The 27,194-nt window shown below is 40.7% G+C and overlaps 2 protein-coding genes across 2 annotated transcripts in view; both read right to left on the bottom strand.

Annotated features, from left to right (window-relative positions):
- NID2 (nidogen 2) overlaps window positions 1–27,194 on the bottom strand; it is a 79,302-nt gene that overhangs the window by 13,825 nt on the left and 38,283 nt on the right. The window contains 3 exon segments of the mRNA XM_082448360.1: window positions 4,848–4,991; window positions 6,618–6,746; window positions 7,447–7,590. Of these exon segments, the coding sequence (XP_082304486.1) occupies window positions 4,848–4,991; window positions 6,618–6,746; window positions 7,447–7,590 (417 nt within the window).
- The window catches only part of LOC309655611 (uncharacterized protein), a gene marked incomplete at its 3' end in the record, with an annotated part of 398,594 nt that overhangs the window by 366,620 nt on the left and 4,780 nt on the right, over window positions 1–27,194 (bottom strand). The gene's annotated exons all lie outside the window — the stretch shown is intronic.

The following is a 27,194-nucleotide window of genomic DNA, read 5'->3' as shown; positions in this document are numbered from 1 at the left end:
TACACTGAAGTCCAAAACCCCTGAATGCCTGACACAACCAAGTTTAATGCCACCCAGAGAGGCTCTGCCTAGATGAGCAGTGGGCCTGTCTAGTCACCTTCCGTTCACTGACAAAGGCTGGAAAGTGGTTATAAATTCATTTGCAAGGTTAGAAATCAAACCAGGTTTGCTGGTTAGCTCCTCAGTTAACCAAAAATAAACCGAATAAAAATAATTACAACAACAAAAAGCTTATCTCCAATCCAATCATCATGGATTCTATATTGTCATACTTAATTATCTTTGAGGTTGGCCCTCTGTCTCTTCAGAAGGACAACTCAAATGCCCAGTTGGATGAAGCTGGTGCCCACCCAGATCCTTGGGACTGGAAGATGCTATAAAACCAAAGCTGTAAAAATTAACGTCCAGCCAAATGCAGGAAATTAAAGCTATTCATAATGCATATGCTAAAAGTACTTCTCATGGTAACAGGAACCCCAGGCAATGGCAGGAAGCAGGAATTCCTGAGATACAGGGCCTATTTCTAGAAACCACGGATCACTTGCTTGTGATTATTTTTGAACTAAGAGAAAGAGGACTCCCCAGGGGTACCGAGTTATGTTCTTAAAGCCTATGGCCTAGGAATTCTGACCGGACCCGAAAGAGCAGCCATCCTCCCACAGATACCAAAGTCACGGGGAGACAATAACTGATGAAGCACCAACAGGGAGAAAGTCTCTGAAGAGACTGAAAGCATCACGAGTGAGTAACACCTGTCCCCCAAAGCTGGAGAAGTTTAAGACTCCCTGAAGCACGGTCCCCAACACCTCTTTGGAGAACCTTGCACCGTGACAGGAAACTGGAGGCTCGCCAGCCAGCCCAGGGCCTGGGTGCAGAGCAGGCTACCCCCCTCCTTAGGAGCGCCAACCCTGAGGAGTGTGCGGGGGAAGCCCGAGCTTTTGTGTAAAGGAGAAGTCTTCCCAATTTCACGGGCGGTCAGGTGTCGAGAGAAAGTGCAGAGAGACTTTCAACCCCTTGGCAAGGGAGGAGCTTCCTGTTACACCACTGGGGATGGGGGGGGGCTGCTTAACCATCACTGTTGGGGTCTTCAAGGATTGGAAGAACACTGAGGTCAAGGCAGCGAGGTTCAAGGCAGAGCAGAGCCCCTTACCAGTCAGATAATGCAAGATGGCTTATTCTCAGTGTAATTCTCCATTCTGTCCTCTACCAAGCTGCTAAGAAAACCTGTTTGGAAACTGTATTAAAAATTCTCTATTTTGAGTTCATGCTTTGGTGCTTCAACATTCTTCTCTCTGCCTTACTTCTGAGCCCACACCCAAAACCAGCTGAAATCCCTTCAAAACAAACCCAACCCCTGGACCCTCAACTCACACGTGAGGAGAGGTCCCAGTTCAAAACACTCTGCTTTTCCACCCGGCAGGATCATCAAGATCTGCAGGGACAAACATGCCTGAGAAATATCCAGCTCACACCAATGCAGGGCTGAAATCAATCCCCATTGAGGGGAGCTGGAAAGATTTCATTCAGTTGCATAAAAGTAATTCCTCTTAGTGACTCAGACTAGGTCGAGAACCCAAAGCCAAGTGCAGCCTCCCCGGGGAACCTGGTTTTTAACAAACTGGCTGGAGAAAAACCCACACACCCTTTTAATGCTAGTTTGATGGAGTGAAAACAAATGTGTGTTTCAAGTGTGCACACTTTCCACAAAATAGAGCCTTCATCTCTATTTTTCTCTTTCTTCTCTATCGCTATGGTCACTGGGACACATGCACACTGTGACATGCCTTTAAAAATGCACACACACACACATTTATATACTTATCCTGCAAGCCTCCTTCATGATTAGCCCAGCCTGATTTATGCACAGCATAGGTCTTTGGGAAAATGACTATTCATTCTCTACTACCCCACAGTCTGGAAGCTTGGACGGCAACCACAGGGTAACTGACTATGGCAGGCAGCCTCTCAGATGGTCCCCAAAGAACCCTTCCTCCTGATATTCAGTGTCTTATGTAATCCCCTTCCTTTGAGTAACTTGCTTCCAACCAAGACACTAAAGCAGTATTGAAGGGATGTCATTTTTGTGATCACTGCCAACCTGCTGGGAGACCTCCTGCTGCTGGCTTTGATGAAGGAAGCTACTTTGTAGGAGAGGTCCTCGTGGCAAGAAGCTAAAGGTCACCTCCAGGCAACAGCCAGCAGGGACCCGAGGCTCTCAGTCTGATAGTCCTTGGGGAACTGAATCCTGCCAATAAGCACGTGAGGCTCTTTCCCCACCTGGGCCTTCAGATGAGGCCCCAGGTCTGACAGAGACCCCCTAACTAGACCATATAGAGAATAATAATGTGTACTGTTTTAAGCTGCTATGTTTTGGGGGAATTGGTTATGCTGCAGTAGATCACTAATACACTGGGGAAGCAATGGATGGGCTTGGCCTATTTTTAAGTTTGTGGGTTCCAGAGAGATTCTCAAAAATAGAGAACCAGAGATAAAACAGGGACAACTGAAAATGGCAGAAATCAGCAAGAAGACAACAATAACAAAGAATGACAGCCCTATAAAACTCCCAGCATGGAAAAGTAGCTAATATCAGGATCCTAATATGACCCCAAAATGTAACCCAAGTCCTACAGGACAAGCAGAAGTTAAAAGAAGGGAGAGAGAATGATTCTAGAAGGGGTTAGGACAAGAAGCTCACCTACATTAACATTCTGATTTTAACACTCATCACATCTAAGCTGCAATAATTTCAACTTCTTTGTTTTAAACCAAAGACCTAAGGAATGAAATACTTTCAAAACACCATCTCTGCTGACCTGAGCAGCCGGATGTTTAAATACGAAATTCTACTGACAAGACTTTTTCCTCTGTGCATTCTCGTTTCTGAGAGCCAGTAGTGTGTTAAATCGAACTGAATGATGAGTCCCACGAGGTGGAAAGAGCAGTATTTCCACTGTGGGGGCTTAGCAGAAACATGAGAAGTTTATGCGTGTCACCTGACACCCCTCCCTCCAGACCTAGAGGGTACCTCTGTCTGTACAGAGTATCTACTACACATGGAGCTCTCTGGCCGGTCAAGTGGGACAAGCATCTGTGACTTACAAATCTACCTCATCCTAACTTGAAAAGCACCTGAGCTCTGTCTAAACCTGGGGGTGTTTTTAGGGAGAAAAAAAAAAAAAACCTCAGGGTTGAACTGAGCCATAGCTTTGGGTCATTTCAATATAAACTGTGTTTTCAAAAGTAAACCATACAGCTGAGCTTCTGTACAGCAGAAGTGGAAACATTAAAGAGCCAGGTTCGGACAATCCCGAAAAACCCCACATCTGGAAAGGAGTAGAGGGGCTTTGCTGCCCTGACATGTCTGTTCTGTCAATAACGCGTGGCTTCAGGCTGCTGGTCCACTCAGCCTGTCCTGCTGAAACCAAAGGGAAAAGGGAGGAGGAGGAGAATCAAACATCTAGTGAGGAGGGCAGGGCCAAGCTATTCGATCAGTTAAGAAGCTCCCAGGGGGCTTCCCTGGTGGCGCAGTGGTTAAGAATCTGCCTGCCAATGCAGGGGACAGGGGTTCAAGCCCTGGTCCGGGAAGATCCGACATGCCATGGAGCAACTAAGCCCGTGCGCCACAACTACTGAGCCTGTGCTCTAGAGTCCACGAGCCACAACTACTGAACCCATATGCCGCAGCTACTGAAGCCTGTGCTCCACAACAAGAGAAGCCACCGCAATGAGAAGCCTGTGCACCACAACAAAGAGTAGCCCCCTCTCGCCACAACTAGAGAAAGCCCGCGCACAGCAACGAGGACCCAACGCAGCCAAAAATAAATAAATTAAATAAATAAATTTAAAAAAAAAACAGAAGCTCTCAGGAGTTACAAGGCTGTTCTTAGCAAATCAGCTCAGTGGGCCCAGGTATACAGGGGCAGAGGCAAGAAGCAATTTGATGAGAGAGGGAAAGCCTGCATTTTAGGTTTATATTCCTAAAACCAACCCTTTTCCCACCATCCTCTCATTCCCAGTGTCTCATTTAACCATTATTTGTGTGCATTACTGACAGATGTTTTGAAGATCTTTAGTGATTACGTAGATTTACTGAATGATCTCTATATTAAGGTATTACTAATCCCAGTTTCATGAACATTTATAATCAGTGTTATGCCTAGTTTTTCAGTAACAACCTCATACAGTTCTAAGTTAAATTTGAACAGTTAGTCCTGCTTTCTGGTTTAGTGATTTTATAAAATTCAGTATGAAGTCTTAAAGATAGTTAGATTTCTGGGAGAAAAGCTTTGAGTACTTAGGTATGCATTAATATCCTTTTATATCTGTGGATTTATTTCTTCTCTCTCTCTCTCCCTCTCCCCTTCCAGAGAGAGAGAAGAAGGGGAATAAATTCCACAGAAAGAACTGTATGTATGTTTAGAGATTGCTTAAATTACCACTTCACGCAGGGGAATAGCAACTAAAAATTAGGCAGGACTGGAGGCGCTGAATTAAGCCATTAGCCAGAGAGACTGAAGGATGGAGACTTCCTCCCAGGAGGATATATGACTTTCCCCACATCCCTCCTGGCTACACTAGCTCCAGGGAACAGAAAGCTACAAGCTGGCAGGGTCTCCCCACTGCTCCAGGCACGGCTCTTCCAAGCACAACCATACATGCTCAACAATCTGGTCCCAGGGCAATCACCCTCGGCCTCTCTTTCTGACTCAAAGGACACCTTTTCTTTCTCTTTCGGCAGTTCCACGGCAGTGTGAGTCAAAGGAAGGGAGAGGCTTCTGAGAGGCCCTGGGGATGTGCATCCAAAGCAACGTTCAGAGTCACTGAGGCCGCCCACAGTTACTCACCGGTGCACTGGTGCCCGTCGCCAGCGTAACCAGGCAGGCAGGCGCAGCTGAACGAGCTGCCTCCGTGGTGAATGCACTGGGCCTGGCCGGCGGGAGCACAGTTGTGACGGCCATCCTCACAGGGGTTGGGAGGTGGGGCGATCACTGAAAAGAGGAGAAGGCAAGGACGTCCAAGAGCCCAGACCTGCGAATGGGTGAACCCTGCTCTCCACAGTGTGATCTGCACACCAACAGCATCGAGACATCTGGGGGCTTATAAGGAATGCAGGTCCTCAGGCCCCAGCGCGGAGCCAGTGAATCAGAATAGGAATTTTAACAAGATCCCTAGATGGTTTGTATGCATATTAAGATTTGAGAAGTGCTGATCATGGTTTGTGGCTCTAACACTAGGCATGAAGATCAGTCATCAAGAACTGTCCTTGGTGGGGCTTCCCTGGTGGCGCAGTGGCTGAGAATCTGCCTGCTGATGCAGGGGACACGGGTTCGAGCCCTGGTCTGGGAAGATCCCACATGCCGCGGAGCAGCTGGGCCCGTGAGCCACAACTACTGAGCCTGCGCGTCTGGAGCCTGTGCCCCGCAACAAGAGAGGCCGCTCGACGCAACTAGAGAAAGCCCTCGTACAGAAATGAAGACCCAAAACAGCCAAAAATAAATAAATAAATAATTTTTAAAAAAAAAGTCAAGCACGGATGGCTTAAAAAAAAAACTGTCCTTGATTAAAGTTTATAACTCCCCAGAGCACTGCTGCTTTGCATGCCTGCGTACACACACACACACACACACACACACACACACACACACACACACACACACACACACCCCCGTCTCTGTGACTGCTGCTACTTTTTCATCTCACTGGATTGAAAAGTGGGTTGGCTCTAATATCATCTAGCTCTAACAGTGGGATGAATTTGGAATTCTAGTTCTTTTGGATCCACTTTTTTTTTTTCAGTTTTATTTATTTATTTATTTATTTATTTATTTATTTATTTATTTATTTATTTATTTATGGCTGTGTTGGGTCTTCGTTTCTGTGCGAGGGCTTTCTCTAGTTGTGGCAAGTGGGGGCCACTCTTCATTGCGGTGCGCGGCCCTCTCACTATCGCGGCCTCTCTTGTTGCGGAGCACAGGCTCCAGACGCGCAGGCTCAGTAGCTGTGGCTCACGGGCCTAGTTGTTCCGCAGCATGTGGGATCTTCCCAAGCCAGGGCTTGAACCCTTGTCCCCTGCATTGGCAGGCAGATTCTCAACCACTGCGCCACCAGGGAAGCCCTGGATCCACTCTTCGGTCAAGTATTTTTCTGAAATTCTAGAAAGGGTATATTTATTACAGACGGAGCTCTTTGACCAGTCAAGTGGGACAGGCCTCTTTGAATTACAAATCCATTTCATTCTAATTTGAGAAACATTTGACCTCTATCTAGACCTGTTGGTATTAGAGAAGTTCATAGTCTTGTTACATGATTGGGCCAAACACCAAGATACACAGCCATCCCGAAAGAGGTGAACATCCTTCCATAACTTACACCAAAAATATCTATTTAGAGAAAAACAACAACACAAGAACAACAAAAAAAACCCAAACAAAAACAAAACCCCAACAAACAGGGCTGAACTGAGCCATAGCTTTGGGTAATTTCAATGTAAATTGTCTGTTTTCTAGAAAACCATGCAACAGAACTTCTGTATAACGGAAGTGGAAACAGTAATGAGTCCAAGAGCAAGGTTCAGCATGATTTTGGCTAAAAAGAGGCACAGTTTTGGCACTCACAGACGCAGGTGTGCCGGTCGTCTGCAAACTCATAACCACTCCGGCACTCACACCTGTAGCTTCCCAGCAAGTTGACACACACAGAATTGGGGCCACAGCGATGGAAGCCGGTTGCACATTCATTTACATCTAAGAAGGAATAAGAACAGAAAAGGCTGCATAAACCAAAGTCCCCACAAGTGCAAGGTCTGCAAACTCAATGTTCTCTCACCCTTAAGAGGTTTCAATGGGACTAACAGTTGGTAGACTCAACAGGGGTTGAAATGCACGCTAAGCACCAGATGTGGATGCATGTTGCCGATCGTCATAAAAATAAACATTTATTTCAAGTCATTCAAGTATGAGCCCCAGGGAGATATGTTTTGAACAAATATTCTGAGAATTCTTTAAACATTTAAACAATTCTGAACATTTAGAAGAAAAACTCACAAAGTAACGATTTTTCTCTTAAAATGTAAAGAAATTTCCACTACTGTTTTTGAGATACAGTAAGTGAAAGAAATAGGTGAATGTCTGAAATCTGAAGGTAACCAGAAAATGTACTCTTTAATGAATGTAAAAAATACTTGATTCCATCTTAAAATGACAACATTTGAGAATGTAAAATATTCAGGAATTACAATAGCCATTTTCAGAGTCCCAGCCCAAAATATCCACCTCCAAACTACCCTCTTAAACCTAACCAGAATATGCTTAGTTTTTAAATAGCTGTATTTAGATGAATAGCTGCTAAACTCATTGATCCATGGAGATGACAAAGCAGACACTTGTCTTCTATGGACATAATGTTGGAGGCTCCATGAGGGAACACAGAGCATGCGGCTCTTACCCACGCAACTCCGTCCATCTCCCTGGTACCCGGATGCACACTCGCAGGTGTAGTCTACACCTGTCGCCGGATGGCATCGAGCCGTGGTGGCACATGTGTGACTCCCGTCATAGCAAGGATTCACTGGGGTGGGATCTGAGTCCCCTGCATGGGTAGAGAGAAAATAAAAAACAAAAGCACAATCTGGCTGTCATAGAGAGAACGGCACAGAAGGAAGAAGATCGGCAAGTCCTTGGAACTGTCTGTGAACCTGTCTGCCTGGGGCCCGCCTGGCGACCTTACTAAATTATTAATATCCAAAGCGAGGGCGGATCATCTGCGTAGCAGTTTTCGATTCCAGAATGGCTTCCCCTTGCCTACTCTGCAGACTACTAACCTTTTCTTGTTTACAGCAGGTTTGTGTCAGGGAATAAAAATATCCAACACATGGCATCCTTTTATTTAAAAGTGCTTTCATTCTATCTTCTCAAGATAATTCTGTGAGGCAGGCTGTCATTCCTTTTATTGGTAATTTTCACCGATAAGGAAAGTAGCGAGAGACATTAGAAAAATTGCCCAAGCTCACAAAGCCAGGAAGTGGTACATCAAGGACTTATAGCCAAAATTTCTGCCTCCTAATTGAGCAGTCTCTCACCAAGTGCACTATTCCATGGGTCAAAATTCAATTAATGAGAAAATCTTGCTTTTTAAAAAAAAGATTTATTAAGACCAAATAAATAGGAATGGCTTTCACAGTATTTACTCTTTAGGATTAACCTTGCCATGACTCCATCCATCCACTGGGTAGTGATGACTGTTAACATCTGAAATCTTCCCTAAAGACCTTTACTTCTAGATCGAGTGTAACAGTAATGTGTATTAAGCACTTATGTGCCTAGCACTGTTCTAAACCCATACATATACCATTCCATTAAATACTCATGTCTATGACGTGAGGAAGGTATCATCATCATCTTCATTTTACCGCAGCACAGAGAGGTCAAGTAACCTGCCCAAGGTCACACAGCCAGAAGAGGTGGATGCATCAAAAAGTTGGGCAGTCTGGCTGCAGAGCCCACCCATGCTTTCCATCATTTTGCTACAACTACCACCAAAGGAACTTCATGAAGTCATCTAATCGAAGCCAAGAGCACAGAGATGGTGGCGCTGGAGACAGCCCCAGTTGCCCAGACTGGATGAATCCATTAACTTTGGGCACTTCCATTTACTTCTCCGATTCCTCAGGTGTAAAATGAGAATAAAAATAATGCTTATATCTGCTAGAACTGCTGAAGAAAATAAAGAAAACCCAACTCAATGTATGTGAAAGGAAACTCCACCACAGGCCAGCCCACCCAGCCCCCAGTGACTGCGTTCCTTCTTCCTCAACAGCCGGGCAGAGTTCATTCTCGCTTGAAGTTTTAGCTTTGTCTCAGTCCTGGGAATTAATTCTGACCTTAGATTCAAAAGATTGCATGAGCCCCACCCAAACCTCCCGGGCTCTACCTCAAGCCATCCCTGCTCCTAATGGGGCTCCGTCTAAGTCATGATAACTTGACTTCTGTCCCCGGGTTTTTGTCTCAACAGCCAGCTTGGGGCACAAGCCTACCTTGCCCTCCACAGCTGTCTCACTGCCCTAGAAACCAGCAGCTTGGCATCCATAGACTTTGGCAGTACCACCTCCTCCTGGACTCCCTTTGCTTTCACTCTAGCTCACCCACATCTCCCCACCCCCCGACCTCATGTGGGTGGGCCTCACCCACATAATTCCCAGTCGAGACCCAAGTGCTTGCTGCTGTCACCTGCCTCACAGATGGACTTCCCTCCAGTCCTTAGGATGCCTGGTCATTTCCCCAGTGCTAGCCCACCGCCCACGTTACGACTCTTCCAGTTTCCTCTATGAGTCTGCTGTGAATGGGGATGCCTTGGCCGAGTCCCTGATGGGACGCCTTCACTTTCTGGTAAACTCCCATCATCGCTTTATAAGAAACACCACATGTGGTCCCACAGTGGAATATTCTCCTATCATTGATTCCCACATTATGGCCTGAAAATAAGGAGGGCCATGGGTTTATCCTCAGTTCACCTCAGTGACATTGGCTGGAGTAACGCAATCTTTGCAAGAAAACAGGACCAACAGTGGCTCTAGCATTTTTAAACCTGAGGAACTGAAGTACGCCAGCAGAGGCCTCGCTCCCCAAATCACGCAGACATCCTTGGACATCCCTCATCCCTCCCCTCTGGTTCTCTTGCCAGACGGGCCCAGGAGCACAGCACTGGGGTTGTAGTTGCGGGGTTGACTTGATCGTATTGACCAAGGTCCTGAGTCAGTCCCCTGTGTGCTGCAGTTGAGAACGACAGGGTTGCATCCTCACTGAAGGCCCCACGTGAGACAAGAACCTGATTGCCCCCCGTTATTCCCTCTCCATTTTAGGAGAAGGTTTTGTACCAATTCCTGACGTACCCAGTCAAAGGAAGAAGTGAGCTTTGAAATGTTTTCGTTTACAAACACTAGTGGCTTAGCCCTCATGTTCAGTACTTTCCAGTATCCAACTTCACCATGGCACACTCCAGCAGAGATTAGTGAGTATACGTCATGTCAGGAGTTTACCACCCGGTGAGGCATTAAAAGAAAAAACATGGGCTTCCCTGGTGGCGCAGTGGTTGAGAGTCTGCCTGCCAATGCAGGGGACACAGGTTCGAGCCCTGGTCTGGGAAGATCCCACATGCCGCGGGGCAACTGGGCCCATGAGCCACAGCTACTGAGCCTGCGCGTCTGGAGCCTGTGCTCCGCAACAAGAGAGGTCGCGACAGTGAGAGGCCCGCGCACCGCGATGAAGAGTGGCCCCCGCTTGCCACAACTAGAGAAAGCCCTTGCACAGAAATGAAGACCCAACACAGCCATAAATAAATAAATAAATAAATAAAAATTAAAAAGAAAAAAACATGCAGCACAAAAGTTGATTGGCAAACTTGGACGGGACACACTAGCGTACCTGAAATTGCGGAGAAAGTGTGCATAATTACATCATGCTGACTTAAAATAGACTTCACTGACAGCAAGGCCACATCATTTGCTGAGCCCAGTGCAAAACGAAAATGTGGGACTCTATGTTCATAAATTATTAAGAGTTTCAAGACGGTGACAGCACAGCTTTAAACCAAGTGTCAACCCTTTCTGAGCCTGAGGCCCTGTGCTCAGAATTTGGTTTCCAACAACACTATATTAAAAACCCATTTCTAAAAATGTTTGGTTATTCATTCTCTATGGCTAGTTAGCTTTTCTCCTATTATAGTAACTAAAGAAGAGCTGTATCCTTCTTAAGACATTTTCTATTTCACCCTTACCCTCTGAACAGCTTGACTCTCTGACAGAGGATCTGGAACTAATTTACTCATTTAATCAACAAGGGAAGAGTGGTTTTCCTTAAAGGAACAGTCCGTTCAGCTTCAACGCATGGCCCTCCGCCCAAAGGCTCCTCAACTGGAGAGCTGAGCGGGGGCAAAGGCAGGAAGCGTTCCTGGATCCTGTCCTGTGAACCCACCGATACCAGCCAAGCCGCACTGGAAGCTCAAACTCTCGGGGAGGGCAGGGGGCTGACTGGAGGGTTGTGGAGGGTCTGGAGACTGCTTCTAAATCCCGGGACACTGAACCAGGGGCTCCCATGTCAGGTGGGGCAGCTGTGTTGTTTCATGTGCATTCCAGCCAGATAACTGCTCCCTCCAGAAAAATGCAAAGGCTCTCGAGAAGATACTGCCATGTGCTGCGAGGGGAAAGAAAAAATAGGTTGTGTTTTGTTTTCCTTCTAATAAATTTTCTTCTTTCTTCCCCATTTTTCTCCTATTCGGGTAGAATGAACAGTATGGCTGTTTTCTGTAGGGGTGGATGAGCAGGGTTGAAACGCAAAGGGTAAATCCCCACGTTCCTTCTTTTAAAGTTTGGTCTATATTACGAGGCAGTCCCGGGGTCTGTGGAGTCAACGTGGAGCCCCAGTGCCGTGGGGGGGAAAAAGTGGGCTCTGGAGCTGGCCTTGGGTTTGAGTCCCAGCTCAACACTTCTAGCTGTGACCAGGCAGATTACTTCATGTCTACACCGCAGTCTCTGTAAAATGAGTCATAATTCCCTTACTGGGTAGGGTTGTGGTGGGGATTAAATGAGTTAATTCACGCAAGGTACTTAGAACAGTGCTTGGCATCAAGAAGACTGTCCTTTGCTACTACTAGCACTACTACTACTACTTATTATTATTTGACCTGGGTAGAAGGGAAAAATCATGCAATTCTAAAGGCAAATTAGCAGCTTGGTACCTGGCCAGTTTGCTGGCTTTCTGACCCTTTGCTACTTCTCCCTCTGGGTATGTCTCTAGGAAAGATACACCCAGAGATCTGTCTTTTCCTTACATGATTCCAGAGTCTGAATGAGACCTTGAGGGCTGGGAGGCTCTCCTGATAAACTACTCTTCTTACAGATCAGACGCCTACACCCAGCGAAGGGCTGAACTGGACATTCAAAGGTGAAGGTCATTTTCCCCTTGTGTTTATGTTGAAATTTCTCCTTGAGATCTTTTCCTTCCTTCTGAGGTACGTGTTCCTGTAAAGTCAGCTGACATTTTTATACTATTAATTCACTACCGTATAATCCCTTCTTCAGATAGTCAATGGCTGCGCCCCCCCGAGCCCAGTTTCTTAAAACCAAACCAGCCAACCAACCACACCAACAAGCTCAGGATTCCCGTTTCAAATCACCTCTACATCCTAGAGAGGAGCCCTGTCCTCTTACCTTAATCTCCTGTTATCATACTGCTGAAGTGACCACTGCACATCGAGCCCAAGGAGGCTTAAGGGGCCCTCAGCTCCAGTGGTGAAGTACAGACTCGCCAGTTACACACTCACCTCTCTGAGGTATGGATTCTGGGCTCAGCAGTATCAATACAGAACTGAACAAGGGAAACATTCTTTCTCCTCATGTGCCTCTTCTAGGGGAAAACTACCTACTGGTTTTCAGAATTAAAATGCTCCCTTGATCTGACAAGGTCATTTCACATCTGTAGAGTTCCCTGACTTCCCAGGCTCATCCTCTGGCTTGCCTAGAACATTTTTAAAAAATTAACATACTTTATTTTTTTTAAACAGGTTTAGGTTTACCAAAAAATTGAGCAGAAAGTACAGTTTCCATAGCTACCTCCCATCAAGTTGCAGTTTCCTCTGTTATTAGTATCATGTATTAGTGTGGTACATTTGTTATAACTGATAAACCAATATTGATATATTGTTATTAACTAAAATCCATAGTTTACATTGGCATACACCCTTTGTGTGGTCCAGTTCTATAGGTTTTGACAAATGTATAATGATGTGTATCCACCATTATTGTATCATACAGAATAGTTTCCCTGCCCTGAAGATGCCCTGTACTCCACCTATCCATCCCTCTCTCCCTCCCCCCGAGCCCCTGGCAACCACTGATCTTACTTACTGTCTCTACAGTTTTACCTTTTCTAGAAAGTCTAGAATCACACAGTACAAAGCCTTTTCAGACTAGCTTCTTTCACTTAATAATATGCACTTAAAGTTCCTCATGTCCTGTGGTTCCTTGATAGAGCTAGAACATTTGTATCCAGATTTTTAATCAAGCTTCATAGGTGATGATGATTGAAGTATAAGAACCACTGCTTTAGAGTTTTGGTTTTTTCCCCACAACTGTTTTTTCAAATTGAGATATAGTTCACATACCATGCAATTCACCCATCTAAAGTACACATTCCATGCAAATGGAAATGAAAAAAATGAAAAACATCAAGTGCGCAATTAGTTTTTAATATATTCACAGAGTTGTGTAACCATCAACCACAATTAATTTTAGAACATTTTAATTTTAATCCCCCCCAAAAGAAACCTTGTACCTTTTAGCAATCAACTCCCTATCCCACTATTATGCCTCCAACCTAGGCAACCACTAATCTACTCTCTGCCTCCGTAGATGTGCCTATCTGGATATTTTGCATAAATAGAATCATGTAATATGTTGTCCTTCATGACTCATTACCTTCACTTAGCATTATGCTTTCAAAGCTCATCCATATTGTACCATGTAACAGTGCTTCGTTCCTTTTCATGTTTATGTCTCTATGGTGTATCCTCTCCACCTAGATTTTCAAGATGCAACATCACCCATTATAGAAGAACTACTACACTTTCATGATCATACGTTAATAATCATATTTTTAATCAGCTCCTTGGTCCTCTATATTATTTTACTCATATTAACAACTAAACTAACACATACAAGTACAACAGATGCACAAGAAGTAGAAGCTGTCTGGACAATCTTACCAGCCATTATCCTAATTCTAATTGCCCTGCCATCATTACAAATGCTTTACATGCTGGACTAAATAACCCTTCCCTTACCGTAAAGACTATAGGACACCAATGGTACTGAAGCTATGATATACAGACTATGAAGAATTAAATTTTGACTCCTATATAATTCCAACATCAGACCTAAAAACAGGAGAATTATGACTAGTAGAAGTAGACAACGGAGTAGTTTTACCTACAGAAATAACAATCCGAATACTAACCTCCTCAGAAGACATTTTACACTCATGAGCTGTGTGCCTTTACTAGGCGTAAAAACAGAGGCAATTCCAGGATGCCTAAACCAAACAACTCTCATATCACCACGACCAGGTCTATATTATGGACCATGCTCAGAAATTTGTGGATCAAATCATAGTTTTATACCCATTGTCCTTGAACTAGTACCACTAAAATACTTTGAAAAATGATCCTCATCAATATTATAAATTCCTTAAGAAGCTAAATAGCATTCACTTTTTTAAGTTAAAGACTGGGGGTTAAAACTCCCTTTCATGATATGCCACAATTCGACACATCAACATGATTTATTACTGTTCTATTAATAATTCTAGTCCTATTATATTCCAACTAAAAATTTCAAAATATACTTATTATTCAAATCCAGAGTTGATGTCTACCAAAGTACAAAAACAATCTATCCCTTGAGAAACAAAATGAATGAAAATCTATTTGCCTCTTTCATTGCCCCAACAATAATAGGACTTCCTATTGTTATCTTAATCATTATATTCCCAGGTATTTCATTCCCAACACCTAATCAACTAATTAACCATTGTATAATTTCTATTCAACAATGATTAGTTCAACTCACATTGAAACAAATAATAGCTATTCACAATCACAAAGGACAGACCTGAGCACTAATACTTACATCACTTATCTTATTTATTCGATCAACAAATCTATTAGGACTATTACTACATTCATTCATACTACTACACAACTCTCAATAATATTAATAGCAATTTATAATATTAGGAATATTATAATAATAATATTAGGAACAGCAGTTTCTCTGTGGGCAGGAACAGTAATTACAGGCTTTCATCAGAAAACAAAAGCATGCTTAGCTCACTTTCTACCACAAGGAACACTGGTTCCTCTTATTCCTATGCTAGCAGTCATCAAAACTATTAGCTTGGGGCTTCCCTGGTGGCGCAGTGGTTGAGAATCTGCCTGCCAATGCAGGGGACACGGGTTCGAGCCCTGGTCTGGGAGGATCCCTCATGCCGTGGAGCAACTGGGCCCGTGAGCCACAACTACTGAGCCTGCGCGTCTAGAGCCCGTGCTTGGCAACAAGAGAGGCCCGCACACCGCGATGAAGAGTGGCCCCCGCTTGCCGCAGCTAGAGAAAGCCCTCGCACAGAAACGAAGACCCAACACAGCCAAAAATAAATAAAATAAATTAATTAAAAAAAAAATTCTATGAGAACAAAGTTTAAAAAAAAACAACAACTATTAGCTTATTCATTCAACCAACAGCTTTAGCCATACTATTAACAGCTAACATCACAGCAGGACCCCTATTGATTCATTTAATTGGAAGAGCGACTCTAGCATTGCTGAGTATTAGCACCACCACAGCTCTCATTACATTTCCTATCCTTGTCTTACTTACTATCCTCAAATTCACCATTGCAATAATTCTAGTTTATGCATTTACCTTACTAGCAAATCTTTACCTACATGACAATACATAATGTCCCACCAAACTCATGCATATCACATAGTAAATCCCAGTCCCCGACCCCTTACAGGAGCTCTCTCAGCCCTTCTAATAACAGCAGACCTAATTATATGATTTCACTTCAATTCAACATTATTATTAGCACTAGGCCTACTAACTAATGCCTTATCAATATATCAGTGATGACAAGGCATCATCTGAGAAAGCACTTTTCAAGGCCATCGTACACCAAGTGTTCAAAAAGGACTTTGATATGGAATAATCCTATTTATTATTTCAGAAGTCATCTTTTTTACCAGTTTTTTTTTGAGCCTTCTACCATTCAAGCCTTGCCCCTACACCTGAACTAGGGGGATGCCGACCACCAACAGGTATCTGTCCTCTAAATCCATTAGAAGTACTACTTCTTAATACCTCCGTATTATTAGCCTCTGGGGTGTCAACTATCTGACCTCACCACAGCCTCATAGAAGGAAACTGAAAACACATACTCCAAGGTCTTTTTATCACAGTCGCCCTAGGTGTTTATTTTACTTTTCTACAGGCCTCAGAATATTATGAAACATCCTTTACAATTTCAGATAGGGTATACAGGTCAACTTTCTTCACAGCTACAGGATTCCACAGACTGCATGTTAACTATTGGCTCTTCCTTATTGTCTGCTTTTTTTTTTTTTTTTTTAATTAATTAATTTATTTTTGGCTGCGTTGGGTCTTCATTGCTGTGTGCGGGCTTTCTCTAATTGCGGCGAGCGGGGGCTACTCTTTGTTGTGGTGCGTGGGCTTCTCATTGGGGTGGCTTCTCTTGTTGCGGAGCACAGGCCCTAGGCACACGGGCTTAAGTAGTTGTGGCTCGCAGGCTCTAGAGCGCAGGCTCAGTAGTTGTGGCGCACAGGCTTAGTTGCTCCGCGGCATGTGGGATCTTCCCAGACCAGGGCTCGAACCCGTGTCCCCTGCATTGGCAGGCGGATTCTTAACCACTGCGCCACTAGGGAAGTCCCATCGTCTGCTTCTTACGTCAATTAAAATATCACTTCACATCTAACCACCATTTCAACTTCAAAGCCACTGCCTGATGTTGACATTCTGTAGATGGAGTATGACTATTCCTTTATGTATCCATTTATTGATGAGGATCTTATTCTTTTAGCATTAAATAGTACAGTTGACTTACAGTCAATTGGCTTCAGCAGAATCCGGAAAAGAATAACTCTAATATTGACATTAAATACAAACATAGCACTAGCCTCACTACTTGTATTTATCACATTCTGACTTCCCCAATTAAATATTTACACAGAAGAAATAAGTCCTTAAGAGTGTGGATTTGACCTTACAGGATCAGCACGTCTACCTTTCTCCATAAAATTTTTCCTGGTAGCCATTATATTCCTCCTTTTTGATTTAGAAATTGCTCTTTTACCCCCTACCCTGAGCATCTCAGACAAATAATCTAAAAACAATACTCATTATAGCTTTATTCCTAATTTTATTACTAGCAATAAGCCTAGCCTAATGAATGAACCCAAAAAGGACTAGAATGAACTGAATATGGTAAATAAACTAAAATAAATGATTTCAGCTCATTAGATTAAGTTCATAATTACCAAGTGCTTTTAGTGTATATAATTATTATAACATTTACAGTATCTCTTATAGAATTATTATATATTGATCTCACCTAATATCTTCACTATCATGCCTTGAAGGCATAATATTATCACTATTCATTATAGCAACGCTAATAATCCTAAATACACATTTTGCCCTAGCCAGCATAATACCAATTGTTCTGCTAGTATTCTCAGCTTGAGAAGCCACACTCGGACTATCCCTACTAGTAACAGTATCAAACACATATGGCATTGATTATGTACAAAATCTTAATCTCCTCCAATGTTAAGTTATTATTCCTACAATTATACTAATACCACTAACATAATTATCAAAGAACAACATAATCTGAATTAATACCACAGTCCATAGCTTATTAGTCTCATAGCCTTTTTCTTCTTAATCAATTTAATGACAATAGCCTCAACTTTTCACTAATTCTTTTTCTCCAGCTCCTTATCAGCACCATTATTAACTTTAACAACATGACTCTTACCATAAATATTAATAGCCAGCCAATTTCACCTACTCAAAGAATCATTAACTCGAAAAAAATTATATATTACCATGTTAATTACATTAAAAATATTCCTAATTATAAAATTCACTGCCACAGAATTAATCTTATTTTATATTTTATTTGAAGCAATACTAGTTCCAACACTTATTATCATTACCCGATGGGGTAATCAAACAGAATGTCTTAACACAGGACTTTCTTATTTTATACACCAGTAGAATCACTTCCACTCTTAGTAGCACTAATTCATATTCAAAATGTTACAGGCTCACTAAATTTTCTAATACTTCAATATCAAACACAAGCAATAGCCAACTCCTGATCCAACATTTTCATATGACTAGCATGTATGATAGTCTTTATAGTAAAAATACTCCTCAACGGCCTTCACCTTTGATTACCTGAAGCACATGTAGAAGCCCCCATTGCAGGATCCATAGTCCTTGCAGCTGTACTACTAAAACTCAGAGGCTACGGTATATTGCGAATTACAACAACACTAAACCCACTAATATATGTCATAGAATACCCTTTTCTCACACTCTCCTATGAGGATTATAACTAGTTCAATTTGTTTATGCCAAACAGATCTAAAATCACCTATCGTGTATTCTTCCATCAGTCACATAGCACTTGTTATTGTAGTTATTCTTATCCAAACACCTTGAAGTTATTCAAATTACAAATGAATTTACAGCAGAACAATAATTGCAGCCCGAGGTCTACAAACATTCCTCCCATTAATACCAGCATGATGACTACTAGCAAGCCTAACAAACCTAGCTCTACCCCCTAACTATCAATCTAATTGGAGAACTCTTTGTAGTAGTAACATCCTTTTCATGATCAAATATCACCATTATCCGCATAGGAATTAACATAGTAATTACCACCTTATACTCACTATACATATTAATCGTAACACAATGAGGCAAATATACCCACCATCATTCACATGAGAAAATGCCCTTATAACCCCTTCAGTTTTACATCTCTTACTCCTATCATTAAACCCCAAAATCATTTTAGGGCCCTTGTACTGTAAATACAGTTTTTAAAAAAACACTAGATTGTGAATCTAGTAACAGAAGACTAAATATTTTTATTAACTGAAAAAGTATGCAAGAATTGCTAATTCATGCTTCCATATCTAACAGTATGACTTTTTCAAACTTTTAAAGGACAGCTATCCATTGGTCTTAGGAACCAAAAAATTGGTGCAACTCCAAATAAAAGTAATAAACTTATTTACCTCTTTCACACTAGTTACACTATTTATTCTAACGATACCAATTATAATAAGAAACACCAACATCTACAAAAGTAACACATAACCATCCTTTGTAAAAAACCACTATCTCATATGCTTTTATCACCAGCTTAATTCCAACAATATTCATTCATACAGGTCAAGACATAATTATCTTAAACTGACAATGAATTACTATCCAAACCCTTAAATTATCACTTAGCTTCAAAATAGACTATTTCTCAATATTTGTGCCAGTAGCATTATTTGTCACATGATCTATTATAGAATTTTCAATATGATACATGCACTCAGATCCTAACATTAATCAATTCTTTAAATACTCCTTTTTCTTATCACAATACTAATTCTTATCACTGCTAACAATCTTTTACAACTTTTCATTGGATGAGGAGTCGGAATTATATCTTTTCTACTTATCAGGTGATGATATGGACAAGCAGATGCAAATACAGCCGCTCTCCAAGCAATTTTATATAATCGCATTGCAGACACTGGACTTATATCCACAGCATGATTTCTATTTAATTGAAACTCATGAGAAATACAACAAATCTTTATACTTAACCGAAATCACTCAAACCTACCTCTAATAGGACTTGTGTTGGCTGCAGCTGGAAAATCCACCCAGTTTGGCCTCCAGCCATTCCCTCAGCAATAGAAGGCCCTCCTCCTGTTTCAGCTCTACTTAACTCAAGCACAAGAGTTATAGCAGGTATTTTCCTACTTATCTGCTTTTACCCTTTAACAGAGAATAATAAATTTACCCAAACAATAACATTATGCCTGGATAAACCTAACTACATTATTTACAGCAATATGTGCTCTCACCCAAAATGACATCAAAAAAATTGTTGCCGTCTCTACTTCAAGCCAATTAGGCCTTATAATAGTAACAATCGGTATTAACCAACCTTATCTAGCATTTCTCCATGTTTGCACACACGCCTTTTTCAAGGCCATCCTGTTTATTTGCTCTGGATCCATTATTCATAGCCTACATGATGAACAAGACATTCGAAAGATAGGAGGTTTATTTAAAGCAATACCTTTTACCACAGCGGCCCTCATTATCTGAAGTCTCTCACCGACAGGAATACCGTTCCTCACAGGTTTCTACTCTAAAGAACTAATTATCGACACTGCTAACACGTTGTACACCAACGCCTGAGCCCAGTGAATAACTCTCGTCACCACATCCGTTACAGCTGTCTATGGCACTCGCATTATTTTCTTCGCACTATTAGGACAACCTCGCTTTTCTACTTTAACTTTAATTAATGAAAACAACCCACTGCTAATCAATTCTGTTAAACGTTTATTAGCTATAAGTATCTTTGCTGGATTCATTACCTCCAGCAAAATTCCCCGAATGACAATCCCACAAATAACTATACCTGATTACTTGAAACTAACTGCCTTTGCTGTGACCATCCTAGGTTTTATTCTGGCATTTGAAATCAACCTCACTACACAAAACTTAAAATTTAAATATCCCTCAAACTTCTTCAAATTTTCCAACCTCTTAGGTATTTCCCCATTATTATACACCGCTTCCCACCATACTTAAATTTATCAACAAGTCAAAAATCAGCATCATGTCTCCTAGATTTAATCTGACTAGAAAGTATCTTACCAAAAACTACTTCCCTTATTCAAACAAAATTTTCTATACTAGTGTCAGACCAAAAAGGCCTAATCAAACTATATTTTCTTTCATTCCTCATCACCCTTGCCCTAAGCATAATTCTATTTAATTACCATGATAACCTCTATAATAACCACAACACCAATAAGTAATGATCAACCAGTAACAATTACCAATTAAGAACCATAGCTATACAGCACTGCAATTCCTATAGGCTCTTCACAAAAAACCCAGAATCACCTGTATCATAAATTACCCTGTCCCCTAGTCCATTAAACTTAAATACAATCTCCACTTTCTCATCCTTTAAAACAAAGAATACTATTGAAAATTCTATCATCAACCCTGAAAGAAATATACCTAGAACAGTCTTATTAGAGACTCAAACTTCAGGCTACTTCTCAGTAGCCATAGCTGTCGTATAACCAAATACTACTAATATTCCCCCTAAATAAATAAAAAATACTATTAAACCCCCAAGTGAACCACCAAAATTCAACACAATCCCACAACCAACACCACCACCTACAATCAATTCAAGTCCACCATAAATAGGTGAAGGTTTTGAAGAAAAGCCCACAAAACTAATTACAAAAATAGTACTTAAAATAAATACAATGTATGTTATCATTATTCTTACATGGAATCTAACCATGGCCAATGAAATGAAAAATCATCGTTTTAATTCAACTATAAGAACACTAATGACCAACATCCGAAAATCACACCCATTAATAAAAATTATTAACAACGCAATTATTGACCTCCCAGCTCCATCAAACATTTCATCATGTTGAAATTTTGGCTCCCCACTGGGCATTTGTTTAATTCTACAAATCTTGACAGGTTTATTCCTAGCAATACATTATACATCAGACACAATAACTACTTTTTCATAAGTAACACATATCTGCCGAGATGTAAACTATGGATGAATTATCCAATATCTACATGCAAATGGAGCCTCCATATTTTTTATTTGCTTATTTATTCATGTAGGACAAGGCTTATATTATGGATCCTATACCTTTTTACAAACATGTAAACCTTGGAATCATCTTACTATTTACAGTCATAGCTACAGCATTCATAGGCTATGTCTTACCCTGAGGACAAATATCATTCTGAGGGGCAACAGTTATTACTAATCTCCTTTCAGCAATTCCATATATTGGCACAAGCCCTGTCGAATGAATCTGAGGTGGCTTTTCAGTAGATAAAGAAACTCTTACACGATTCTTCGCCTTCCATTTTATTCTCCCATTTATCATTGCAGCACTAGCAGCTGTCCACTTACTATTCCTTCACAAAACAGGATCTAATAACCCCATGCAGGTGTCCCTCTTCTTGCTCTGGGCCCATAACTTGTGAGGGTTTCTATTAATGAACTTTATCAGACATCTGGTTCTTACTTCTTGCTCACCTAAAATCACCCACTCTTTCCTCTTAAATAAGACATCTCCATGGACTAATGACTAATCAGCCCATGCTCACACATAACTGTGGTTATGCATTTGGTATCTTTAAATTTTTATAGGGATGCTGTGACTCAGCTATGGCCATCTGAGGTCTTAACACAGTCAAATAAACTGTAGCTAGACTTTAATTGAATATTATTTACCAACATCATCAACCATAAGGTGTTATTCGGTCAATGGCTACAGGACATAAGGAAATTACACACACATACATATATACATACACATACACATTGAACAGGTAAATAACCTGTTTAACAAGCCCTCCTTACGCCCCACTAAATCCCATACTCTACATGCCTATAATGCCCTGCCAAACCCCCCAAACAAGGAAAAAACATATAAATACATAGAATTTAGTTAATCTATCCAACAAACATAAACAATGCTCAGAATAGGATATAACTAGAAAATAACCCTAATCGTACCAATGAATTACTTAGATATTTACCATTTATATAGACAGGCATCTCCCTAGATCTATGGACCATTTTTATCAAAATTTTAATACTAAATCTAGCATAAATCATACAAAACAACTATATACATGTTACTTCACAATATAAACACAACTTGTTAATGTAGCTTAAAACCTAAAGCAAGACACTGAAAGTGCCTAGATGAGTTTATCAACTCCATAAACACATAGGTTTGGTCCTAGCCTTTCTATTGGTTTTTAATAAAATTACACATGCAAGCATCTGAGCCCCAGTGAGAATGCCCTCTAAATCACTAAAAGGACCTGGCATCAAGTCCACTAATACTAGTAGCTCATAACACCTTGCTTAACCACACACCCACGGGACACAGCAGTGATTAAAATTAAGTCATAAACAAAAGTTCAACTAAGTTATATTAACTAGGGTTGGTAAATTTTGAGCCAGCCACCACGACCAAACGATTAACCCAAATTAATAGAAATTCAGCGGAAAGCGTGTTAAAGAGTAACATAAAGTTAAATTTTAATTAAGCTGTAAAAAGCCATAGCTAAAATAAAAATAGACTGCGAAAGTGACTTTAGTATTTCCTAATTACACGACAGCTAAGACCCAAACTGGGATTAGACACCCCACTATGCTTAGCCCTAAACCCAAATAATTATTATCACAAAATTATTCGCCAGAGTACTACCAGCAGCAGCTTAAAACTCAAAGGGCTTGGCAGTGCTTCACACCCCTCTACAGGAGCCTGCTCTATAATCAATAAACCCCAATAAACCTCACCAACCCTGGCTAATTCAGTCTATATGCCATCTTCAGCAAGCCCTAAAAAGGAATAAAAGTAAGCATAATTATACATAAAAACATTAGGTCAAGGTGTAACCTATGGAGTGGGAAGAAACAGGCTACATTTTCTATCTCAAGAATGTATTTCTCACTACACGTAGGTTTTTATGAAAACTAAAAACCAAAGGAGGATTTAGTAGCAAATTAAGAATAGAGTGCTTAACTGAATAAGGCCATGAAGTAAGCACACACTGCCCATCACCTTCCTCAAGTATTACAATAGCTTCCTACAATCTATTACTAAACACTAATTATATGAGAGGAGACAAGTCGTAACAAGGTAAGCACACTGGAAAGTGTGCTTGGATAAATCAAAGCATAGCTTACATAGAAGCACCTAGTTTACCCCTAGGAGATTTCATAATTTATGAACACTTTGAATTAAATCTAGCCAACCCCCCACAAGTTTTACTAATATAAGCAAATTAAATAAAACATTTACTCAACATTTAAAGTATAGGGGATAGAAATTTAAAATATCCTCTGGCACTACAGAGACCATACGGTAAGGGAATGATGAAACATTAAAAGTAATAAAAAGCAGTTAACCCCTTGCACATTTTGCATAATGATTTAACTAGTAAACATTTAACAAAGAGAACTTAAGTTAAACATCCTGAAACCAGATGAGTTACTTATGAACAGTTTATTAGAACAAACTCATCTATGTAGCAAAATAAGTAGATTTATTATAAGAAGAATTATAAGAAGATTTATAAGTAGAGGTGACAAGCCTAACAAGCCTGGTGATAGCTGGTTGTCCAGGAAAAGAATCTTAGTTCAACTTTAAAAATTACCAAAAAAGTTATAAATTTAATGTATTTTTAAATGTTAATCTAAAAAGGTACAGCTTTTTAGAAATGGATACAACCTTATCTAGAGAGTAAAAACAACACCATAGTTGGCTTAAAAGCAGCCACCAATTAAGAAAGCGTTCAAGCTCAACAGTAACTTTATCTTAATACCAATTATGAGCAAATCAACTCCTAGCTTTATACTGGACTAGTCTATTGACCAATAGAGGCAATAATGTTCATATGAGTAACAAGAAATATTTCTCCTTGCATAAGCTTACATCAGTAACTAATACTATACTGATAATTAACAGCAAATGAACACAACACAACATTAAATTATTTATTAAGTAAGCTGTTAATCCAACACAGGCATGCACTCAAGGAAAGATTTTAAAAAGTAAAAGGAACTCGGCAAACATAAACCCTGCCTGTTTACCAAAAACCTCACCTCTTGCATAACTAGCAGTAGAGGCACTGCCGGCCCAGTGACAACTGTTAAACGGCCATGGTATCCTGGCCGTGCAAAGGTAGCATAATCATTTGCTCTCTAAATAAGGACTTGTATGAATGGCCTCATGAGGGTTTTACTGTCTCTTACTTTCAATCAGTGAAACTGACCTTCCCATGAAGAGGCCGGAATAATAAAATAAGATGAGAAGACCCTATGCAGCTTTAATTAACCCCCCAAAAAACTAACTAAACCACTAAGGGATAACAAATTTTTATATGGGTTGACAATTTTGGTTGGAGTGAGCTCAGAGAACAAAAAAGGCTCTGAGTGATTGAAGTCTAGACTTACTAGTCAAAACATATCATTTCTTGATCCAAAAATTTATCAATGGAACAAGTTAGCCTAGGGGTAACAGCTCAATCCTCTTCTAGAGTTCATATCAACAATAGGGTTTACGATCTCGATGTTGGATCCAGACACCCCAATGGTGTAACCTCTATTAAAGGTTCATTTGTTCAGTGATTAAAGTCCTACGTGATCTAAGTTCAGACCGGAGTAATCCAGGTCGGTTCCTATCTATTATATATTTCTCTCAGTTCAAAAGGACAAGAGAAATAAGGCCCACTTTCAAAAAGCACCTGATAAATCAGTTAATGATATAATCTTAATTTAATTAATATATACAAAATACTACCCAAGAACAGGGTTTGTTAAGGTGGCAGAGCCCAGTAATTGCGTAAAACTTAAACCTTTATAACTGGAGGTTCAAATCCTCTCCCTAACAAAATGTTTATAATTAACATCTTAATACTCGTTATCCCCATTCTCCTAGCCATGGCATTCCTCACATTAATTGAAAGAAAAATTCTAGGTTATATGCAACTTTGTAAAGGACCAAATGTCTTTGGACCATATGGCCTATTACAACCTATTGCTGACACAAATTATTCATTAAAGAACCATTATGACCAGCTACATCCTTCATTTCCATATTTATTATTGCACCAATCCTAGCCCTAACCCTAGCCCTAATCGTATGAATTCCTCTACCTATACCTTATCCCCTCATTAATATAAATCTAGGGGTGTTATTTATAATAGCTATGTCAAGCCTCACTGTATATTCCATCTTACGATCCGGATGGGCTTCCAACTCAAAATATGTATTAATTGCACCTTACGAGCAGTAGCACAAACAATTTCATATGAAGTAATACTAGCAATTATTCTTCTATCAGCCCTTTAAATAAATGGAACTTTTACTTTCTCGACCCTCATCACAACACAAGAACATTTATGAATAATCTTCCCATCATGACCCCTCGCTGTGATTTATCTCCTCTCTAGCAGAAACTAACCGAGCCCCCTTTGACCTAACAACGGAAGGAGAATCTGAACTCATATCGGGTTTCAACGTAGAATATGCAGCAGGCCCATTCATTATATTTTTCTTAGAATATGCCATTATAGGGCTTCCCTGGTGGCGCAGTAGTTAGGAATCTGCCCGCTAATGCAGGGGACACGGGTTCGAGCCCTGGTCTGGGAAGATCCCACATGCCACAGCGCAACTGGGCCCGTGAGCCACAACTACTGAGCCTGTGCATCTGGAGCCTGTGCTCCGCAACAAGAGAGGCCACGATAGTGAGAGGCCTGCACACCGCGATGAAGAGTGGCCCCCGCTCACCGCAACTGGAGAAAGCCCTCGCACAGAAACGAAGACCCAACACAGCCAAAAATAAATAAATAAATAAATAAACAAATTAAAAAAAAAAAAAGAATATGCCATTATAATAAATATTTTCACAACAATCCTCTTTCTAGGAGCATTCCACAACCCCCGCATATTAGAACTATATACAAAACTTTATTATAAAAACACTATTATTAACTGTTTCTTTCCTATGATTTTGAGCATCCTACTCTCGATTCCAATATGCTCAGTTAATACATCTACTGTGAACAAACTTCTTACCACTAACACTAGCCCTATGCATATGGCACGTCTCACTACCTATTATAACATCAAGCATCCCTCCACAAACATAAGAAATATGTCTGATAAAAGAGTTACTTTGATAGAGTAAATAATAGAGGTTTAAGCCTTCTTATTTCTAGAATCACAGGAATTGAACATATCCTTAAGAATTCAAAATTCTTCGTGCTACCGTATTACACTATATTCTATACTAAGGTCAGCTAAATGAGCTATTGGCCCCATACCCCGAATATGTTGGTTTATATCCTTCCAGTACTAATAAACTCCATCATCTTTATCATCATCCTAACAACAATTCTCTCATAACTGTAACAATTCCCATTACTGTAATAACCAGCTCTCACTGACTACTTATCTGAATCGGATTCGAAAGAAATATTAGCCATTATCCCCATCATAATAAAAAAGTTCAACCCACGAGCTATAGAAGCGTCCACTAAATATTTTCTAACACAAGCTACCGCATCAATATTACATATAATAGCTTTTATCCTTAACCTATTATATTCCGGCCAATGAACCATTACAAAAATCTTTAATCCAACAGTATCAGTAGTAATAACAATAGCCCTAACCATAAAACTAGGACTATCTCCATTCCACTTCTGAGTGCCTGAAGTTACATAAGGTATTTCATT

Source organism: Balaenoptera physalus (genome assembly GCF_965194825.1).
Source record: "Balaenoptera physalus genome assembly, chromosome: 2".
NCBI classification, from domain to species: Eukaryota; Metazoa; Chordata; class Mammalia; order Artiodactyla; family Balaenopteridae; genus Balaenoptera; species Balaenoptera physalus.
Note: the sequence above shows the minus strand (reverse complement) of the source record. Positions and strands in the feature narration are given on the sequence as shown.